The sequence below is a fragment of the Panulirus ornatus genome, chromosome 43, assembly GCF_036320965.1.
Source record: "Panulirus ornatus isolate Po-2019 chromosome 43, ASM3632096v1, whole genome shotgun sequence".
In the NCBI taxonomy this organism is placed as follows: domain Eukaryota; kingdom Metazoa; phylum Arthropoda; class Malacostraca; order Decapoda; family Palinuridae; genus Panulirus; species Panulirus ornatus.
This window is the reverse complement of record NC_092266.1, coordinates 17,944,562-17,967,798: the sequence shown is the minus strand read 5'-3', so window position 1 is coordinate 17,967,798 and position 23,237 is coordinate 17,944,562. Positions and strand designations below refer to the sequence as shown.

The following is a 23,237-nucleotide window of genomic DNA, read 5'->3' as shown; positions in this document are numbered from 1 at the left end:
CCACAACTGTGACCCCACACAAGTTACACTATGCTATGACAGGACGTAAGTGACACCAATCTAGTGAGAATTTGTTGTGACACCACACACGATTTGTGAATTTCAATTTTGTGAGACTGTTGTGACACCACATTCGTGACATGACTATGCCGTGACATCACACTATTGACATCATGTTGAAACGCTACTACGGTGTGACACACATGGCGCGAAGGGCGTAGAGAGGGTGAGACACATTATGTGAAGGGGTGTAGTGTGAGGGGGAGACCTAAGGTGTGTAGGATGTAGCGAGAAGGGAGACACAAGGTTTAAAGGGTGTAGTGTCAGGGGAAGCACGGGAGTCAGGCGGTGTACCACACATACACACTAGATCACAGGTGACGGGAGTGACGTCATGAACTGGGGACACCAACAGTGGTGGTGACGTGGTGGGGTTTTCTGAACACCGCGACATACGAAACCTTCGCCCGTGGTCCTCAGAACCACACTTTCCTTCCAGACCCCTACCTTCTCCCCTACCACTCCTCCCAGACCCCTAACTTCTCCCCAACCACTCCCTCCAGACCCCTACCTTCTCCCCCACCACTCCTTCCAAACCCCTACCATCTCCCCCACCACCACTCCTTCCAAACCGCTACCTGCTTCTCCTCCTCCACCATCACTTACAGGCCCCTACCTCCCCTTCACCACCTCTCTCATGGCTAGACTATACAACTATGGTTAAGAACACACTGTTTCATGCAGTAAGGACTGAACAAACGTGGCAGGACAGAAGGCAACACTCTGCTATGTGTTGCGAGAGTTTCCGTCGTTCAGTATTTCCCTTGGTCATCATAATCCCTATTAACGGCAATCATTTGGCCGTGGGCAACGGATCTCCCCAAAAGGCCTTGAATCGACAGATTAATATGATTTATTATCTCTTCGTCTTCCAATTTGGTGGATTTATTACGGAACATGAATATGTTCATTACGACAATACTGGCTTGAATGATTTTGTTTTCATTTCACGTGAAATCATCCCTTCAGTCCCGAAGATAAAGCCTCCGGTAGTATCTGACAACAATCAGAGCAGGGGGGGGAGGAGGGGAGTCATGAAGGATATAATACAGAGGCGCGTAGCAGAGAGGTCGCAGTCAACAGCTGACATTCTCAGTGCGGTTGTGCGTTAACACACAGGTACCCCGGACGTCGCTCACGAGAAGATTTGGAGGTAACGTGCACTCTTATATTAAGCCAACTACTTTGTTACGGAGAAATAGCCACATACTTCAAACACATGTCTGTGCTGTTCGAACTTTTCATATAAGTCTCAGTAGCTTCGGTGTCTTACAGACGCAACGTTGAAGGTTACGATAACCGTAAGCCTGGCAGAAAACAAGGCGCAAGTATTGTGGTTATGGCAACTGAGACCACACGTCATAGCCAGAGTAACACCAGCCTTGGTTGGTGAGTGTAGCGCACTAACTTCGGACCGGCCACAAACCTAGCTGGAAGCTTTGGTCACTTTGGGCTTAGGAGTTTCGCTTAGTCTGTGCGCGGTAACGGCTGGACGAGGTCCGCACCAACGCTTCCTCCATTATACGACCCCCCCCCCCCTTACAAAACCCGATCCCCCTCCACCCCCTCTCCTGCCCAGACCCCCACAGCATACACGGCCCTCCCCTGCCCTAACGCTACACCCCATCTGCTCGACCCTCCTTTCCTCCATCCACTAAAGGACCATCGGTATCCCCATCCCCCCCCCCGCACTGGCTTCCTCTCCCCAAGTCTCCCATCCCCCAAACCTCACCCCCATGAACGCCCTCCCTCTTCCGATCCCATCCCTTGCACTACCCTCCCCTTCCCAGTCCTTGCACGCCACCTCCTTTCCACAGATCCCCCTCGCACGGCTCTACCCTACCCTGACCACTTCTCCCAAGATCCCCTGCCACCCTCCCCTACCTCGAACCCCCACCCCATTCACGGCTCTCCCTTTCCCAGACCAGTGTGACCGTGGTAGCCTGTATCAGACATACTCCATTGTGTTGGAAATTCTGGAAATGAGCAGACGAAAAGAGTTCGACTGTGGTCTTTCGTCATTCCCGGCATTTCCACGACATTTATAAGCCTATATCCGTATTGCTTTGTCAGACTTTTTTACTCACGTTCACATAGCCAGAGGTAAATGCTTGGCCTCGCCATTACTTGGCAGGTACTGACGACAGCGCGGATGCCTATCTGTAACGTAAAACTAATAATCACACTATTTCATGGATAATCTTCTTACCTCTTCATGTTATCTCTAATTCACGGATAATCTTCTTACCTCTTCATGTTATCTCTATTTCATGGATAATCTTCTTACCTCTTCATGTTTTCTCTATTTCACTGATAATCTCACCTCTTCATGTTATCTCTCTTAATAATTTTCATAATCTAACCACTAAAGTATCAATCATATAATTGGTACACCTCGTCTGTCCAGGTGTCTGGACGCCGACGCCCTTGGCCTGCGTCCTCGGCTTACTTCACGCCTCTATGTGCCACAGGGGCTCCTCCGGTATCTTACAACCAAATCTTACTCATATTCTGCGCCTGCTGAAGAAACGCCCAAGTCTTATCCTGAAGATAAGAGTTAGGCTTGCGTTCTCCTGACTGGTTTTATTCCGTGTGTGTGTGTGTGTGTGTGTGTGTGTGTGTTTTCATATTGTTCGAATTGTTCATCAGAAATTGTAGCTTGACGTTCTGAGTATCCATCTTTTACCTTCTTAATTTAACTATCAAACAGTCTTTCGAGTTTTCCAGATCATTCGGTTGTACTTTCTCATAAACCATTTTCCACAACATTGTTAAGCGAGGCTGCCGATATAGCGTTCTCTCACGTCCTTCCATTCGTCCATCTTGTACTCATGACCTCAAGCTGTGTTATTCCTCGTTACAGTGAAGACTTTGTTCATATTTATAGTGACCCTTGGTGGATAACATCACACCTAATGCTTCTAGCGTCTAGTGGGGATCACACAGGACTTCCATCCCTCCCGTTATTCATCCTCAGCTTTGGCATATCATTCGTTCAGCGTATAGTTCAGTCTTCTCTGGCAGGTCTGTGAGTTGCTTCTTGCGCAGAAACCAAACCAATGATGCCAACTCTAACTTGGATCCAACGTACTTTAGTAAATATCTCGTCGAAAGTTTCCAAACTGGTGTACTTGAAGACAGTCTTCTTCACGTTGAGAAGGCATCTCTGGCGTATTTTGTGTATACTTACATTTATGTAGTTTTCATTGCCTCCAAAAAGTCAACCACTAATACCAGGCTGGACACAGAACTTCATTGGCAGGTTGTTGTGAGGCGTGGTATGAAAGTCCCTCCAGCATTCCAAAAGCACACAGTCAACTCGCTCATCTTTCCTCCTCATGATGATGCTTTCTGTACCATAGAGGTCCAGGAGATATGATACACAGGAGAACTTACCACTGAATTCATACAGCTTCCCACTTACGATATTCTTTCTGCCAGGATGCCAGGAATCTATCTTTCTGCTTCCTGATCATATTTCCCAATAGTCTGCAGACCACGCTCGTTATGGAGATGTCTGTGGTTAAGAGCACCCTCCCTGTCATCTTCCTTATATCATACATACTGTTTACTTCCTTCCACCCTACTGGTACAGATCTCTCTACAGGTGAGCACTTGATTAACATCTCACTAGGCCTGTCAAAGATTTATGAACATTATTTGAGATTACATGTCGATATACCGCTTGGTACTTATCCTTCTACACCCTTCCTCCAGCCAGGCCGCTCCAGTTGGCCACTGCTGCTGCTAACCCTGCCCATCCCAGACCATCAATAACCCTGCCCATCCCACAGATCATCACTAACCCTACCTATCCCACAGACCATCACTAACCCTGCCTATCCCACTGACCATCACTGACCCTTCCCATCTCATTGATTACAGGTCACCTTACTAACCTATGTGAACCATGTGCACTTCTCTTGGCCCTCGACCTGCTGGGTAGTACCTCTTCTGTGAAGGGCGATAGGTTATCCGTCAATGTGGCCAACTTCTCCGAATATGTCGTGGTGACTTGGTGTAGTACTGTACGCTCCTGCCACTGGTACTGTCAGTTGTAGGTCCTGCTGAAGGCTCTACCTTAGCACTTAAGGAATAAGATTGTGTAGTAATGTTGGTTATGTCAACAGGATGCGCGCGTTGATAGTGACGTTGGCATTGTGGGCAGTGGCCACGGGTCAGGAGTCGGGCAGTACCCTCTGCAACAATGGAAAAAGCAAATGTGTGCCGTATTACCTCTGCAGAGAAGGCAACATTATCACTGATGGAGCTGGACTCATTGATATAAGGTATGTATTCATGCTCAGACACCAACACCAAAGGGCAACTCTCTTAAATGACTTACCATATATATCTAGGTAACACATACTGTTCTAGAAAAAAAAAAAAACTACATATGTTTTTATTTCGTCAAGGATTGGAAACGGCGAAGCCACGCGGTCAACCTCAGAATGCCCACAGTTCCTGGACGTGTGTTGCAAGGCACCTGAGACTACCCCACCTCCGCCCCCCGAATACGAGCCAAAATGTGGGCGACGCAACCTGCAGGGAGTCCACGCTCGCATCCTCGGCTTCCAGGTTAGTAAATTATATCTACTGAAAAGATGAGAGGTCATCACATGCTTTTACTGTTGCTGTATTACGGGAACTGAGCTGTCTACGTGTATTCTTTGCTAGACCAGGAGATACTTGGCAAGGTATTGTGTCACATGATTACCGTGTGGCCTTTGGTAAGTCGAGGGTGGGCCGTTTTGATAACTGTTTCTTTCCCTACACCTTGAAGCTTTGATACTCTCTAACTTCTTATGTCTTTCCCGATAACTATGACCTGTCAGATCTTAAAAGAGTGTTTTCAACTTCCTCCAAAATTTATAAACACTTCCCCTCGTCTCTTTTACTTCCCTTTCATAATTCTCTCCATATTTCAGTTAAGGTCAGGCCTTGATGTAAGCTTTTGTCCTTAACTGGAAAAAAAAATAAATGACCCTAGGACCCCCTTCCCGGGGCTTCTGCAGCTCCAAAGCTGCGTTACAGGAAGTAGCAGTGAAACGGAGAGCTCCCTAAATTAAGTTCTTATACGAAAGTGTCCTTTCTTCCGTCCCATGATGATACAACCCCACCGAAGATGATTTTTCACTTAGAGCGTATCCATATATAGGCGGTGTCCAAGTAACGCCTCTTGACTGACTGACACACACACACATACACACACACACACACACACACACACATATATATATATATATATATATATATATATATATATATATATATATATATATATATAATACATATATATATATATATATATATATATATATATATATATATATATATATATATATATATATATATATAATTACTTTTTTTCCGGCATTCCCCGCGTGAGCAAGGTAGCAGCATCAAGAACAGATGACTGACAGTTACCGGGGAAAACTTCTCACTTGGCTTCTTGCCTTGTTACTTCTCTCGGAAAGTAATATATAAAATGGGTGCGTGTGTTTACGGACTCTGCCTGCATGAGGTTACACTGCGAGTGAAAAATCATCTTTAGCCGTATCACTGGGGGCACAGTCCCGTCAAATACCCTTTCACTCCAAAGAAGTCCACACTTCCCTGTTACTGTAAGCAGTACATTCTTCGGCTGCATGAGCCTCAGGAAAGACGTCATGGGTAACACCAGGACTGGTAGCCAGTGTCACCGAGGTAGCGCTGGGGGACACACGAAGGCCTCATTCGCTAAACATCCATTCTCTCGCTGTCATATGGAATATATATGGTAAACCAGGATCTTACAAGGACAGGAGAGAGAAAACCTCGAGACATTTGTCCTTGGAAAGAACACAAACCTCATGAATGTCTCTGGTTACACAGGCTGGAATATGGAGTTCAGTAGCCAGGAATCAGGGCGTTGTGGCGGAAGGTTCTGTGAAATGGACGATGAAGGGTCAGGGGGCACAGGTACCTCCAGCCTCATATACAGAGGGAAGGTTAAGAAAGAGGGAAGAATAGTTTAATAAAAACATGTCAAAATGAAAAAGGAGCTTTGGGATATGCAGTGGCGATAATGGAGACCCTCCAGCCAGCCAGCATTTGCAAGCTATAAATGAGCAAGAACACGATGAGAAAGAAGGAACAGTGGAACTGAGTTTTGTGGACAAGTTAGGAGAAAATTCCAAACTTTCTCATTAAATCAAAAGTAAATTGTCAGCTTACGAGCAGTTAATCAGGATAAGGGTTTCAGAGGGAAGGACTGTAGAGGAGAGTATGAGGATATGCGAGGAACTAAATGACAGAAGCAAATAGAGAAGGTACCAGAATCAAAAGTTAAGCTGAAATGAAAGGCTTGAAGCCTTAGATTTGTCCATCATGAAAGAGATAAGAGTGAAGGGTGTTATCATCACAACCTTTGAATAATTGATACTGTAGACAGCAAACAGTTCTTCTAAATATGTAGGATTAAAACAGCCTTAGAACTTAGTGAAATATAAATAAAAAAAGATGTAAAGAATTACGTATATAGCATGAGTGTGGTGGATGAATGGAAGAAATAACAACATACAGAAGTTTAAAAGCTTGAACAGTGGTGCAGAATGTTCAAAAGACAGGGCCCAACGAGAGTAAAACCCGTCCTCATATTCTACAAATTGGTAATCAAAATAGGAAAAATACACTCGTACACAGTAACATCATCCAATTTGAGAAATGCATATTAGTGGTTACATTTCATTAGGCACGCCAGTCAAACATATACATTTAAATAAATTACATACTTGTCTATATGAACGTATCATTCTGGTGATGTGTACACATGTACTTATGATAACGGTCAATCAGGCTTACCAAGTTCATAATATACATTCTATATCCGCATTTTTAGAAGTTTTTTATACCTGCTTTTATGTGCACAGGAAAATCAAGCCCAGTTTGGTGAATTCCCGTGGATGACGGCCGTGCTGAGGGAAGAAATTGTGGCCGAAAAGGCAGTCAACTTGTACGTCTGTGGTGGTTCGCTGATCCATCCTTCCATAGTGCTGACGGCCGCCCACTGTGTCGCCTCACACAAGGCTAATATTCTCAAGGTTCGTCTGGGAGAGTGGGACACACAACGCACCTACGAACTCTACCCTCACCAAGACCGAGGCGTCGCCAAAGTAGTAATCCATGAAGACTATTTAGCCGGCCCTCTCTTCAATGACTTTGCCCTCTTGATCCTGGATGAACCTGCTGATCTTGTGCCCAACGTGGATACCATCTGTCTTCCTGGAACGGCTCCAAACTACAATATCAACGACTGCTGGGCGACAGGCTGGGGCAAAGACAAGTTCGGCAAGGAAGGAGCATTCCAGAACGTGCTGAAGAAGATTAACCTTAGAACTTCGGAACATGGCGCATGTCAGCAAGCTTTAAGAAAAACCAGACTTGGCGGAGACTTTATTCTGGACTCGTCCTTCCTTTGTGCTGGAGGCGAACCCGGTGCGGACACGTGCCAGGGAGACGGTGGTTCACCCTTAGTATGTAAACTTCCTAATAACGATTACATCCAAGCTGGCATAGTGGCATGGGGCATTGGCTGTGGAGAGGATGGCGTTCCAGGAGTATACGCCAATGTACCTTATGCCGTGGGCTGGATTAAGACGAAAGCAGATGAGGAACTAAGACACATTGGTCGCTACACACCAGGTTACTGGTAATGCTAACATAATTCCTCAGGTTTTAACAGCAGTATATCTGAGGTCTTGTTCATTTATTTCTGTTTCATTGGTTTTATGTATAATGAAATCTGGTCGACCGTCCTTAGTCAGTGGATATCTTGTGACTGGTCAAGTGGAGAGTATTTTACTGCCTCTTAAGAGTCGAGTTCTGTACCCAATCTCTTGTTGTATGTGAAGCATTTATGCCCGTGTAAGATATCTGCCTATATAATCAGAAGCAGGAAAGACAAAGTAATGTAGGACCATCTGTCAAGTATACCTAACTACTGCCCTGACTCAATCATCGTTGCAATTGACTCACAGTCATAACTGGAATGTATTCCAGTGCTGTATCTATATGTCGTATATTTATGTAAATAAATAATAATTGGAATATTTTCATTATTTTCCAGCTTCTCTGCTGCAAGACATTATCCTGTAAATAACGATTTTGGACGAAAATTATCTTGTAATAAGTAGAAGGCATATGTTGCATTCGAGTCCACGTGAAAATTATAAGAGTGGCTGAAGACTTCCGTGGAGATACATAAATTCTGATTAGGGTGACCCTATGCTCTAATTAAGTAATGCTACATATCTATTGTTGCTACCTTGGTGTCAGGTGTTAAGATGCAAGAGAGATGACCTTCCGGAAATACTGGAATTTCATTTAAGAGGAAACAGAAGGTTGGAGAAAGAAATGCTTCTTGGGGAACTTCACAGCAGTTTGATTTAGACGTGAAGACGTTGCGAACGATTCTGGCATGGCCTTCGCCGATGACGTTGGCCAACCACTTTTTGTCCCTGTTGTTGATGGATGGTTTCAAATATTTGGGTGATAACAGTGTCGACGGACGGAGTCATATGATATTCGTTGTTAGTATGATACGGAACGAGGGTTGTGGTGGGATGAAAGCGTCTAAGAGATGTGAAAAGTCTGTCTGTAGTGTTGTGCAACGTAGAATGTTTGAGGTTTAAAGCCATGTTGTGTACATGGTAGGGGGATATTTTGCATAATTCTCCTGTGCATCAGTTTTCCGAAGAGTCTGAATACAGAAGACAAAGGTGATATAGGGCGGTAGGAGCAGGGAAGTTCGGCGCTCTTGAGGGACTCAGGATTGGTATTATGTTGGCAAGTTTCCAAACGTTAGGCATTTTGTTGTGCAGCTAAAAGAGGCTGAAAACATCTGTAAGTGCTTGGAATGCAACTGGACAAACTTTTGCGTTTAAGGTTATAATCTGATATGTTCTCCAGCCTGTTGCAGGAGAGTTACCCGATCATTTCTGAATAAAACCCCAGTACCTCTATTACGGAGGTACTGCAGCTCCAAGCCTGTACTCCAATCACGAAAAATAAAAATGAAGGCCTCTTACAACGAGTGGCTCCTCAATGAAGAAGTAAACACAAGACAGTATCATGCATGACAAATGAATTGATGAAAATGGCCAGCGTCCTCAAGAGTTTTGGTGGCTTTTGTTGATTCCATCTTTTTTTTTTTAATATATATATATATAAATAATAAGCACATCAACGACCATAAAATATTTACTATGTCTTAAAAAAGCTACGTCGTTAAGATAGTGAAAAGATTTTTATGGTGAAGAAAACTTGTAGAGACTGACGTTAAGTCCCCACCAGGGAACCTTTCTGCCCGGGGCTTCAACTGTTGCCACATAAACACAAGAGACGCCACCTTCGGCAGGCTTCACACGCACAACAGACTCATCGGTGCATCACTGGGGTGCCTTCCGTCGTGGTCTAATCTACTCCACACAACTATAACATATCTGTCATCTTTACAGCTATATATGAGGAACTTTTATCTTAAAAACCTTCCAAACCCTGAAAGTTTATATGTGACAAATGTCTCATCTGCAAACATGTAAAATATTAAAGTGCAAGTCAACGCTCATTTCACTACAGGATCTCTTTAATTATAATGTGAAAACGTAAAGAATATACTAACTCCTACTCATCCTTCAATTTGAATCAGTGATTTGTAATATGTCATTTTGAAGGCAACCATGCATAATGCGTCATACATATATTCTTCTACAGGCAACCCTATGTAATTCATATACATAAGCACTGTTCTGTAGGCAACCCTGTGTAATGCATATGTATTGCTCTGCAGGAAACCCCGTGTAATGCATAGCATGAGTGTTGCTCTGTAAGCAACCCTGTGTATTAACACGAACATAAGGAAGAGACGGTGACATAAAAGACCACGTTATTTTAGGTAAACTATGAGCCCCGTTATCACCTCATCTTAGGCAAACTATGAGCCCCGTTATCACCTCATCTTAGGTAAACTATGAGGCCCGTTATCACCTCATCTTAGGTAAACTATGAGGTCCGTTATCACCTTATCATAGGTCAACTATGAGGTCCGTTATCACCTTATCATAGGTCAACTATGAGGTCTGTTATCACCTCATCTTAGGTAAACTATGAGGTCCGTTTATCACCTTATCATAGGTACACTATGAGGCCCGTTATCACCTTATCTTAGGTAAACTATGAGGTCTGTTTATCATCTTATCATAGGTCAACTATGAGGTCCGTTATCACCTTATCTTAGGTAAACTATGAGGTCTGTTTATCATCTTATCATAGGTCAACTATGAGGTCCGTTATCACCTTATCTTAGGTCAACTATGGGGTCTGTTTATCACCTTATCATAGGTAGACTATGAGGTCTGTTCATCACAAACTTTAGAATCGCGATGAAAAATCAGAAAAGACTTGAAAGTAAAGTACAAACATCGGACGTGTAGTACCAGCGCAAGATACAGCGTTACATGTACATACAACCAATTAAGTTACACCATACTATCCTGCACTCTACATCTACCTTCTATTTCTCCACTTTAACCTCCCTACGCTATCTACCGAGTGGAGTTGAGCTAACTTCAGCTGATGGAGGAAAGGGAGTCACGTCCCGAGCCAGCCAGACATCACTTGTCACCCATAAAACATTTATCAATACCAGTATTTAATAAACAGTCGATACAAAACATTAATAGTGTATGAAACTCAGCTAACCTGATCATGAGACTCTCGTCTAAAACGCTTCCCCTTTTGTTAGAGAAACGGCGACGTAGTGAGGACCACCTCCCTGGCACCTGACGCTGCTGCCAGCCAGTCCTCCACCCTGCCACGTATTTTGAGGTAAGGGATCAATGAACACTGATGTGCATGGCAACTCCAGTGCTGCTCTAATGACTGTCGCCCCAGCATTGCTCTGCTCTTCTCCTCACCATACTTAAAAACATATACACAAGATTAGTTATTCATAAAGTTTCCAACAGCTGATTTGCCAGCAACTGCTAAACACAACAATTATATGCCACAATGGTCTCCAGTGGCTCCAGAATACCCACTTGTAGCAACGGTTACCTGGTAAGTCGCGACAAACCACAAGAGACTATCTGGGATGAGTTGGTTACAAGCAAAAACTGGGAGTTGGAGGTAGGGCGGCTGGACAAACCAATGTGGCAATACAGAGGGAGGTGGTCCAGTGGCTCATGAAGTCGCTCGCTCCTCACCTTGTCTTCCACCACGACTTGCCAAAAGTCACGATTATCAAATACTGTTCGTATTGTGCCATGACACCATACTGTGACTCGTGACACCACACTGTGACTCGTGACACCACACTGTGACTCATGACACCACACTGTGACTCGTGACACCACACTGTGACTCGTGACACCACACTGTGACTCGTGACACTCGTGACACTATGTTGTGTTCAATTTCTTCTCACGATGTTTCGGCAGTACATGTGACACATTGTTTTTGACACATCAGCCCTGGCGTTGTTAAGACTTCACGCTAACTGACCAGAGCCTTCACGAGACACGCGTGGCATGACATCAAAAGTTCACTATTTTCTGATACACTCGTGACGCTACGTAGTGACACCAGACACCAGTGACACTATGATGTGACACTACACTATTGACACGATGATGTGACACCTCACTAGTGACACTATGATGTGACACCACTAGTGACACTCGTAGTAACACCACACTAGTGACACTATGATATGACACCTCACTAGTGACACTATGATGTGACACCTCACTAGTGACATTATGATGTGACACCACTAGTGACACTACGTAGTGACACCACACTAGTGACACTATGATGTGACACCTCACTAGTGACACGATGACAACACCTCACTAGTGATACTACGATGTGACACCTCACTAGTGACACCAGACTAGTGACACCTCACTAGTGACACTACGTAGTGACACCACACTAGTGACACTATGATATGACACCTCACTAGTGACACTATATGACACCTCACTAGTGACACTATGATGTGACACCTCACTAGTGACACTATGATGTGACACCATACTAGAACACGATGTTGTGACACCACACTAGTGACACTATGATGTGACACCTCACCAGTGATACTATGATGTGACACCTCACCAGTGAAACTATGATATGACACCTCACTAGTGACACTGATGTGACACCACTAGTGACACTACGTAGCGACATCACACTAGTGACACTATGATGTGACACCACACTAGTGACACTGATGACACCACACTAGTGACGCTATGATGTGACACCACTAGTGACACTATGATGTGACACCACTGGTGACACCACCAGTAAAACTATGGTTTGACTCCACACACATGACACAATGTTGTGACTCCAGTCTCCAGACGTTATGTTGTGACAGGTGTGACACTATATTCGTGACAGGTGTGACACCACACTAGGGAGACATTATGACACCACATATATGTCACTGTGTAGAGTCCACTCTAACGACGTCATGAACTGGGGACACCAACAGTGGTGGTGACGTGGTGGGGTTTTCTGAACACCACGGCATACGAAACCTTCGCCCGTGGTCCTTAGAACCACACTTTCCTTCCCCAACCACCATTACCAGAACCCAACCCCTTCCCCACCACCATTACCAGAACCCAACCCCTTCCCCACCACCATTACCAGAACCCAACCCCTTCCCCACCACCATTACCAGAACCCAACCCCTTCCTCCTCCACCACCACCCCCAGAACCCAACCCCTTCCTCCTCCACCACCACTCCCAGAACCCAACCCCTTCCTCCTCCACCACACCCAGAACCCAACCCCTTCCTCCTCCACCATCACCCCCAGAACCCTACCCCTTCCTCCTCCACCACCACTCCCAGACCCCCTACCTCTTCCCCCACCATTACTTCCAGACCCCCTACCTCCCCTTCACCCTCTCTCTCTCTCATGGTTAGTTACTATACAATATGGTTAAGAACACAGTCTCACGCAGTAAGGACTGAAGACTGTGGCAGGACAGAAGGCAACACTCTGCCTTGCTACACCGGACAATAAAATGTTAAGAAACTCTCCGTCGTTCTCCATTCCCTTCGACATAGAAATATCAACCAATTGGCCATGGCCAACAGACCTCTCCTACAACGGCTTTGAATTGACCATAATGGCAGTTCTGATATAGTTCGTTTTTTTTTAGTGCAACTGTGACATTAATCCGCATGTCATCAAAATACCAGTGAATTTTCTCCTCCCTCACTCGTAATATCCTGCCTGCTTACTTGAAGGATGAAATTTCAAGGAGTGTCTGGCAACAATATACTGAGGCCCCAATGGCGGCTATAAAGACCGAGGCGCAGCTAAGAATCCGGTCATTTTTCCCGAGATTCAGTGTGTATTAAAAGCACACTTACAGCGCCGTCCCACACTGCAGTTGGAGGAGGTAATGTACAATTTGTTGTTAAGCCATCTACTCTGTTACGGAGATACGGCAACATATTTCAAACACAGGTCTGTGCTGTAAGAACTTATTCATATCGGTCTCAGTAGCTTCGGTGTCTTATAAGACGCAACGGGAAGGTTAGGAGAACCGTAAGCCTGGCAGAAAACACGGCTCAGATCTTGGGGTTAAGGCATCAGAAACACGGCACAAGACAACACAGCCACAGTAGCACCAGTCTTGGTACTATATACTTTGAACGTTTGACGTACAATGAAGACTCAACCTTGCCCTGACCTGGTGACAGCCATTACGTTCAGGACAGCCATCAAGTGCATATGTGCGCCAGAGTCTGTTTGTAATGGAAGTACCTGCTGTGTACTTATCACGACCTTTTACTCGTGTGTGTGTGTGTTCAACGCTTTTTGTTTTACTTTACTTTCCTGCTTCCTCGTATATGGGTGAAGCTTTTAAGTTATTGGGAATCCATTACTTCATGTTGCGTTCTTTTTATCAAACAGGCCTTTCAATTTCCTTGAGCATTCGGTAAAACTTCTTCAGGTAGCTTTTTTCCACACGTCCTCCCTGTACTTAGCTCGGCGACTAAGACGCGATTCCACACGCTCTTCCTGATTCACCTGATGTCCGTCCACGTTGTACTTATAACACCTCATTGCATGTTTTGTATTTATCTTCTGTTACGAAGGATCCTTAGTCATCCCATGGTCATATGGTTTCCTGATCCTCTTTATCTTCCTGTGTGGATTATTCAAGTGGCTTCAATCCTCCTCCCCCGTTATTCATCACTGGTAGTAATGCTGCCACCATTGCTTCAGCATATGGCTGGATGTTCTTCGGCAGAGGCATGTTCTTCAGGTGGAAAGACCAAACAAAGGATACGATCTTTGCCATAGGGAAACTGGACGTGGTAAATACCTCTCTCAACGTGTCCTAGTCGATGTTCTTTGTACAGCGCCGACCAAGGAAGGTGTGCCTCTCTCTCTCACGATCTTTTAGATGTGATTCTCAAGTGATAAGTCAGTCATAGTGTCCCCTTCTGGTCATCACCTATTTCTTTGACCCATCCAAGCAGTACATCCAGATCTTAACCCAAGTTTTTCCGGTATTGGACGGTCGTTCCCTGTATCTCAAGCATGGCATCAACTGCAAAATTATTTAGATATTACTAAAAGTCCTTCAGAAAATTAATCTGAACATTCAAAAAAAAAAAATAAATATTTCGAAGTGGTCCCAGCACTGAGCACCTACGGGACGCCACTTGTTACTCTTGCCCAACTTCCAAAACCTGCTTTGAGGTCTGCTCTGCCACTTCGCAGTTATGTAGTTCTATTGATCATTCGTTAGTGTGGCCAACATCAAATATATCGGGGTGATAACGGTGCTGCTCTGAGTGTTGTGATCAAAGCTCCTGCCATCAGTGGTATAGTCAGTTGTAAGCACTGCTGAAGGCTTCTTTAGCACTTACTACGAGATCATATATATATATATATATATATATATATATATATATATATATATATATATATATATATATATGTATATATATATATATATATATATATATATATATATATATATATATATATATATATATATATATATATATATATATATAAGGAGTGTGGGGGTGGGGTTTCCCAGGTCCTGACAATTTCAAAACGAGAACAGTAAGAGAAGCTAAAGATTGACTAGTAAAACCCTTGATTGCACTTTTCTGTAAGTCACTTGATACTGTTCTGCTCAGGTTCTACAGAACTGGAAGGTTGCCGATGATAGCATCAGTATAAAGAAAAATGAATGTACTAATATAAGTCCCTATATATTATTGGTGGAAACCACCAATCGAGTCAAGGCTGGCCATCATTTGCGACACAGGGTCATCGTTAAATGAACGATACAAGCACGGTCTCAGACGCCATCGTTCGAGTGAAACACAAAATTTACTGGGTATCTATTATGATATCACCAAGTATGAGTGGGCTCGCAAGATTCAAACAGATATCAATCAATATCGATATGTGAAAAATCTTATACACTGCCAGTAAAAGCTATGTATAAAATATGCTGAATTACATAGAGGATAAAGCGTAATAATGTCCGATGACCTAAAACCAAAAAAACCATTCGTAGAAGCAGTGAAATAATTGAACAAATTTTTGGGCTTCATATGTAGAGCGATGGAATCCACGTCTTAGAAACTAAGATTTTCTCATTGCATGTCACTGATGTGTCCTCACACTGAATACTGATCCGTTTTGCTTTCCTTACTTCAAAAAAATACTTTGTCACACATAAAGAGTACAATGAGTGGCTACCGGGGTGATTCCCAGCGAGAAACAGAACCTTAAAAACCCGTCAAGATACAGGTGCTCAAAATTATGAAAGGCTTCGACAATCTCCTAAGCGCTAGCCAGTAAGGTCTAATGTTACTCGCAGTGATGGATACAGACTCATGGATAAGCATTTGACCTCGGATGAGAGGAAAGAACTTTTCCGAAGGCAGGATTGTTAACATAGGCGCCGACTTATGGAACACATGAAAGCAACACCATAAACACGACTTAAGTCAGTGAAGGTGGATACCTCGCTTCAATTCCTCAGCTGATTACTCGTGCCCTTGTAGTAAAACCTTCCGACTCAGTGTCTCCACACTAAGCTCTATGTTTCTAGCTTCTCTATTTTCCAGGCGACCTCGGATGAAACCAGTGGTTTGCTGTTATCATCATTCCTCTGTCTTGCAGCTGTGTGTAGTGGCTACAAGTTCATCGTGTCAACCAGGATGTGGAAGTTGATCGTAGCGGTGACGTTGTGGGCAGTGGCCGCAGCTCAGGAACCCTCTAAAGAATGCAACAATGGACTGGGCAAGTGTGTGCCGTACTACCTCTGCTCCGAGGGTGAAATCATCACCGATGGCAGTGGACTTATTGATATAAGGTACGTGTCTTCGCGACAGCCATGACAGGCGGCAAAATATCGTTGTAGGTACTCGCTGATGGACACCTTCTCTCAGCTGACAAACTCGTATACCTACATACTAATCATTCACAATGTTATTTCTTTTATTCTTCTACTAAATAATTCACAATGTTATTCTTTTTTTTTCTTCTTTTCGATCAGGTTCGGCGGCAGTGAAGCCCCACGAACGACCTCAGAATGTCCACAGCTCCTGGACGTGTGCTGCAATAAACCTGAAACTACCCCTCCTCCACCGCCACCTTACGAACCCAAATGTGGGCGACGTAACATAGATGGAATCGACGTGAATGTGGGATTCAAGGTTAATACATATTACTTACTGAACATTTACCAAGTGTCATTATAGTTTCTGTCTGTGTATAACGGGGAGGGCTGCACACTGCTGTTTCCTGTGGGGCGGGGTGGCGCCAGAAATGGATGAAGGCGAGCAAGTATGAATATGTACGTGTATATATATGTTTATGTCTGTGTATGTGTATGTATGTATATATGTCGATATGTATATGTATGTATATGTGCGTGTATGGGCGTGTGTATATATATATATATATATATATATATATATATATATATATATATATATATATATATATATATATATATTTTGCTTTGTCGCTGTCTCCCGCGTTTGCGAGGTAGCGCAAGGAAACAGATGAAAGAAATGGCCCAACCCACCCCCATACACATGTATATACATACACGTCCACACACGCAAATATACAAACCTATACATCTCAATGTACACACACACACACACACACACACACATATATATATATATATATATATATATATATATATATATATATATATATATATATATATATATATATATGAGTGGATGGACCATTCTTCGTCTGTTTCCTGGCGCTACCTTGCTGACGCGGGAAACAGCAATTAAGTATAATAATAGTATATATTTGTCAAAAGTGGAGGGAACAAGGAGGCGAAACTGGAGATGGAAGGATGGAGTGAAAATTATTTTAAGCAATCGGAGTATGAACATGCAGTACGGTGAAAGACGTGCACAAGATAGAGTAAACTGGAACGATGTGGTATACTGGAGTCGACGAGCTGCCAATGGACTGAACCAGGTCATGTGGAACGTCCGAAGTAAACCATAGAAAGGTTTTTGGTGTATTACACATGACAGCGAGAAAATGGATGCGAGCGGATGTGGCCTTGTCTTCGTTTGTTCCTGGCGTTATCTTGCTAACGGGGGAAACAGCGACCAAGTATGTGTGTGTGCGTGTGCGTGTGTGTGTGTGTGTGTATCAATCCACAGGGGAACTTTCAGACTCCAACGTTGGTCTGATACGCAGATGATGCAGCTCAAATTAAGCAATGTCACGTAATAAGGATACGTTTTATGGAAACATGGCCTTAGTGCGATGATCACCCATCAGGAAATATGTTGCAGGATTCTGTGAATCAGGGAGACTTGGGGGCTGATATCGTCCCTAACGCGTCGCCAGAGTCCCATGTTACGAGAATAGCTTTAGTATACCAAAGACCTGTAAGCGAACACTGGGACTGCATTCACGTTCATGCCATCTGTTATCATCCAACACATCACTAAACTAAAACACGCTTCTCAAGTTTACTCACCACGAAAATAAAGAAATATAAAAAAAAAAAGCCAAAGAAGGTTAGGAGGAGAGCAACACAGAAAGTATCAGACTCAAAACAGCTGGGTTACAGGCAAAGGATAAGAGTCCTTAAACAAAAGAATAAGAGTCCTTATATAAGCCCTCCTTAGAAGGCACAAAAGTGAGTTAGGATAACCACATCTTTTAAGAGTTTACAACAAGTTGATGACGAAGACTGCGAACTTTCCGTCAAGAAATGGACGGATAAAACAACCAGAGGACATTATACGAAATGAGGTAAAAACTCAACAAAAATATGAAAATGTATGCTCATAGTTTAAGTGTTAAATGGATTAAAAAAATGAATGATGAGGTGATGACTGAAGAAAGAATACATAATATCAAGAGGTTGTAGGATAGATGTTTAAGATGGGTCCCCAAGTATGTAAGTCACTCCTTGTAAGAGCATAAACAGGTAACTATTCACATCATCCATTTGAGAACTTTCCTATTGTACCGCTTTTTAGGTAATTGCTAATACTGTATACCAATCGAATACGTTTACATGAAGTATATTTCTCATCTTTGTCTAACTTTTTTACATCTATGAATACAGGAAAATCAAGCCCAGTTTGGTGAATTCCCGTGGATGGCGGCCGTGCTGAGGGAAGAAATTGTGGCCGAAAAGGCAGTCAACTTGTACGTCTGTGGTGGTTCGCTGATCCATCCTTCCATAGTGCTGACGGCCGCCCACTGTGTCGCCTCACACAACGCTAATATTCTCAAGATTCGTCTGGGAGAGTGGGACACACAACGCACCTACGAACTCTACCCTCACCAGGACCGAGGCGTCACCAAAGTGGTAATCCATGAGCAGTTTATAAGCGACAATCTCCACAATGACTTTGCCCTCTTGATCCTGGATGAACCTGCTGATCTTGTGCCCAACGTGGATACCATCTGTCTTCCTGAAACGGCTCCAAACTACAATATCAACGACTGCTGGGCGACAGGCTGGGGCAAAGACAAGTTCGGCAAGGAAGGAGTATTCCAGAACGTGCTGAAGGAAATTAATCCTAGAACTTGGGAACATGGCGCATGTCAGCAAGCTTTAAGAAAAACCAAACTTGGCGGAGACTTTATTCTGGACGCGTCCTTCCTTTGTGCTGGAGGCGAACCCGGTGTGGACACGTGCCAGGGCGACGGTGGTTCACCCTTAGTATGTAAACTTCCTAATAACGATTACATCCAAGCTGGCATAGTGGCATGGGGCATTGGCTGTGGAGAGGATGGTATCCCAGGAGTATACGCCAATGTACCTTATGCCGTGGACTGGATTAAGACGAAAGTAGATGAGGAACTAAGACACATTGGTCGCTAAACACCAGGTTACTGGTAATGCTAACATAATTCCTCAGGTTTTAACAGCAGTATATCTGAGGTCTTGTTCATTTATTTCTGTTTCATTGGTTTTATGTATAATGAAATCTGGTCGACCGTCCTTAGTCAGTGGATATCTTGTGACTGGTCAAGTGGAGAGTATTTTACTGCCTCTTAAGAGTCGAGTTCTCTACCCAACAGTCTCTGGTTATTGGGAGTTAGACATACATAATCTGGCCTGAGGCAGTAAAGGGGACGGGTAATATAGGAGCATCTATCAAGCATGCCTAACAACTATCCTGGTTTCCAATCGTCGTTACAGTAAACTCCCTGACCCAGCTGGAATGTATTCCACTACTGTATCAATATGTCGAATATTTATAATAATAAATTCTAAATGGAAATCTATTATTCATTCCGCACTTTTCCTTCGGGACATTATCCTGTGAACAGTATTTTGTGCAAAGTGCAACAATTACTCGTGTAATAACCTCTATCTTAGAGATACATTCTAACGTATTTGTTGCATCATTATTCCTGATGAAATACACGAAAATGACAATAAATTATTCGTGATAACAAGCAACAGGCAGGTGAGAACCCTACTGTGCATAAGCAGGGTCTGACACGCACATTGTTTAATCCCCCTTGAGCACGACGTTACAACCATTGAATATGATGACCTAACCTTTATCCAGACCCTTAAGTTCCGGTCGTTGTCCGGATCTGTAGGTTAACTACGGCAGAAAGAACACTATGTAAACACAAAATCTGTTGACGTAAACGAGATATTAATATAAAATCAAATGTGTACTAATGTTACTAACGGTGTTAAACAAGTGAATGTGACCCCCTTCACATTTCTCCATAGTTCATTCGTCATACGGGGAATAAACTCCATCCTTCTTAAAATGAATGGTAACTGCTGCACTCCGTATGTGCATACGTCGAGCCGAATATCACAGGGGTCCTGGCCTAGCAGTGCTCCCTATTCCTACACGCGTCAATGATATGGACGTTAGTGGTAGAAAACCACAGCATCAATTGACGCGAAAGATTTGTTATACACAGGAGACAGTGGGAATCACTTTATACTCCTCTGTTATGCTATGGGTACAATGAGAACCACCGTATATTCTTCTGTTCTTCACCAGGGTCAATGAAAACTACTATTCTGTTATTAACTGGGGCCAGTGTACTCTTACTTACTAAACCCCCTCAGAACCACTGCATACTCCTCTGTTATACACAAAGGCCAATGAGAACCACTGCATGCATACTCATGTGATAATTACTACGACCGATGAGAACAACTGCATTCATACTCTTGTTACACCACCATATTACCTTACACACTCTACATCTACCTTCTATTTCTCCACTTTAACCTCCCTACGCTATCTACCGAGTGGAGTTGAGCTAACTTAAGCAGATGGAGGAAAGGGAGTCACGTCCCCAGCCAGCCAGACATCACTTGTAACCCATAAAACATTTATCAATACCAGTATTTAATAAACAGTCGATACAAAACATTAATAGTGTATGAAACTCAGCTAACCTGATCATGAGACTCGAGTCTAAAACGCTTCCCCTTTTGTTAGAGAAACGGCGACGTAGTGAGGTTGTCCTGACGCTGCTGCCAGCCAGTCTTCCACCCTGCCACGTAACCCTAGGTCCCACTGTGTGGTGTGGGCTCGTACGGCCACCCTCCTCAGAACAGTTTGTTTACTCCAAGCTTGGGAGAACAAACATTGTTAGATTTAAGTATACTACCATCATGATCGGCGGTCTACTGTTCAGTACCATGTTCACCAACACCGTGGTGTTCATAACACCCCTCCATGTTCACCACCACAATGGTGTTCATGACCACCTCCATGTTCACCATTCCAGTGATGTTCCTAACCCCCTCCATGTTTACCACTACTGACTGCTTGCACCAACACCACGTACGTCCACCACTCCCAACAAGTTCACCACCACCACCGCGCACGTCAACCCCCACCATCTTGAACAACACTACCACCAACACGATCATCTCCACCATGCTCACCCCCTCCACCAGCACAACATACACCCCCCCCCCACCATGTTCATAACTGCCTGAGCACCATGTTCATCACCACCACCATTACCAGTATGAACCCCACCAGGTTCACCACAACTGCTCCGGGTAGGACCGGGCAACATGACAGGGTCACCTTGATAGAACAAGCTCTCTCTCTCTCTCTCTCTCTCTCTCTCTCTCTCTCTGAAAAAACTCGCTCAGCCTTTTTTTTTTATATCAATTATCTGTTTTTTGGATGATTTCGACTTAATTTTCCTTCCGTAAAATACGATTTGCCGACAAGCTGAAGATCATTTCAATACCGGGCAGCATATGTTACTAGCATACAACAGTACAACGGGACGTCCTTCCCCAGGTCAACGACCTCATAATCACAACACAACTCCGTGACAACACAGAAGCAACATCAGACATACACTACACAACTGGAAAAATAACTCACCTTCACAGAATGTCTGCATCTTTGCAGAAATCTTCGCTCACTCTTTTAAACCCCAACTAGACATGTAACCAGCTCACAATCTCCATTTACCTTAAATGGACGATGCTCCCAAAGGATAATACGCTAACCTTTCTTAGGTGTCACTTACGAAACACACCTGACATTCACTTCCATTAATATAAACAAAAAAGCAGCACACAAACTAAATGTCCTCAGAACTGGTGCAAGATTTGGACATGAAGATTCCTTCCTCTACAACCAATTCATCCACTCCACTGTAAACTACAGCTCACCTGTCTGGTCTTTCGTCCAAACAAAAAGCAAATAAAATGACGCTCCAAACTACACAAAATTGTGCCCTCAACAAAATGATTGGCGGCCGAACACTCACTACTTACAGTGAAACAAGATCCAATACAATCCCACTTCATGGGATGATCATGGAAGAATTCAATTCAGTTTTGATACTTTATTCCTTGATTCAGGAACGGGATCCTAGTGCTACCACAAGGTACCCCTGTACATATACTACCAGAAGCACCTGGCAAGTGTCACGAATAAATATAACAATTGGGCTTACTAAAGCCTAAGGAAGGAAGGACATTCCTTCAACACATCATCAATGTTGTGTACATAATATCTGGTCAGTATCGGTGGGATCATCGTCAGATGGGGGTCGTGGAGTGGTGGTCCTCCAGCAGACGTCACGGAACCGTTGTGTGTGGGGACATCTTAGAAGGTTGTGGACAAGGGTGCGGCTGTCAGGTCTTCTGCATAATGCACAAGCGCGTTGCTTGCGGGAGGCGGGGATGCCAATCTCCAAAGCAAAGTCGTGCCCGATGATGATACGGGCAGCAATCACGTCCCTTTCCCATAGACATACGAGAGGTCCGGGAGTTGACGGAGGATATCGTACCATGTGGGCGGGGAGTCCAGGGGATTGACTGCTCCTCAAGCTTCTCTCTGCTTGCGGCGATTCTGGGTCCTCAGTCGCTGAAGTGTTCGAGGAACAATGAAGTCAGGTGAGGCCTTGTTACAACCGGTCTTGGCAAGACCATCTGCTGCCTCCTTCCCCGAGATACCGACTTGCCTAGCTATCCATACGGATGTCATAGGACGGCCTGCATCCTTAACACCTGATGTTAGCCCTCGCATTCGGAGGATACGAGGAAGAATGAGGGTTATGACATGAGGACGGTCATGAGCCTCGGTATGAGAGGTTATCTCGTCCGTCCGTCAACA

At 44.0% G+C, this 23,237-nt stretch overlaps 2 protein-coding genes across 2 annotated transcripts; both read left to right on the top strand.

Moving 5' to 3' along the window:
* Nucleotides 1-1,081: 1,081 nt before the first annotated feature.
* Nucleotides 1,082-8,148, top strand: LOC139762352 (phenoloxidase-activating factor 2-like). Its single transcript, XM_071687102.1, has 4 exons — nucleotides 1,082-1,213; nucleotides 4,191-4,349; nucleotides 4,476-4,638; nucleotides 6,972-8,148. Exons 2-4 carry the CDS (start codon nucleotides 4,192-4,194, stop codon nucleotides 7,752-7,754), a joined length of 1,104 nt encoding a protein of 367 aa, XP_071543203.1. The 5' UTR covers nucleotides 1,082-1,213; nucleotide 4,191; the 3' UTR covers nucleotides 7,755-8,148.
* Nucleotides 8,149-13,414: 5,266 nt separating this feature from the next.
* LOC139762351 (phenoloxidase-activating factor 2-like) lies at nucleotides 13,415-19,889 on the top strand. Its single transcript, XM_071687101.1, has 4 exons — nucleotides 13,415-13,522; nucleotides 16,282-16,474; nucleotides 16,658-16,817; nucleotides 18,722-19,889. Exons 2-4 carry the CDS (start codon nucleotides 16,320-16,322, stop codon nucleotides 19,484-19,486), a joined length of 1,080 nt encoding a protein of 359 aa, XP_071543202.1. The 5' UTR covers nucleotides 13,415-13,522; nucleotides 16,282-16,319; the 3' UTR covers nucleotides 19,487-19,889.
* The last annotated feature ends 3,348 nt before the right edge of the window (nucleotides 19,890-23,237 follow it).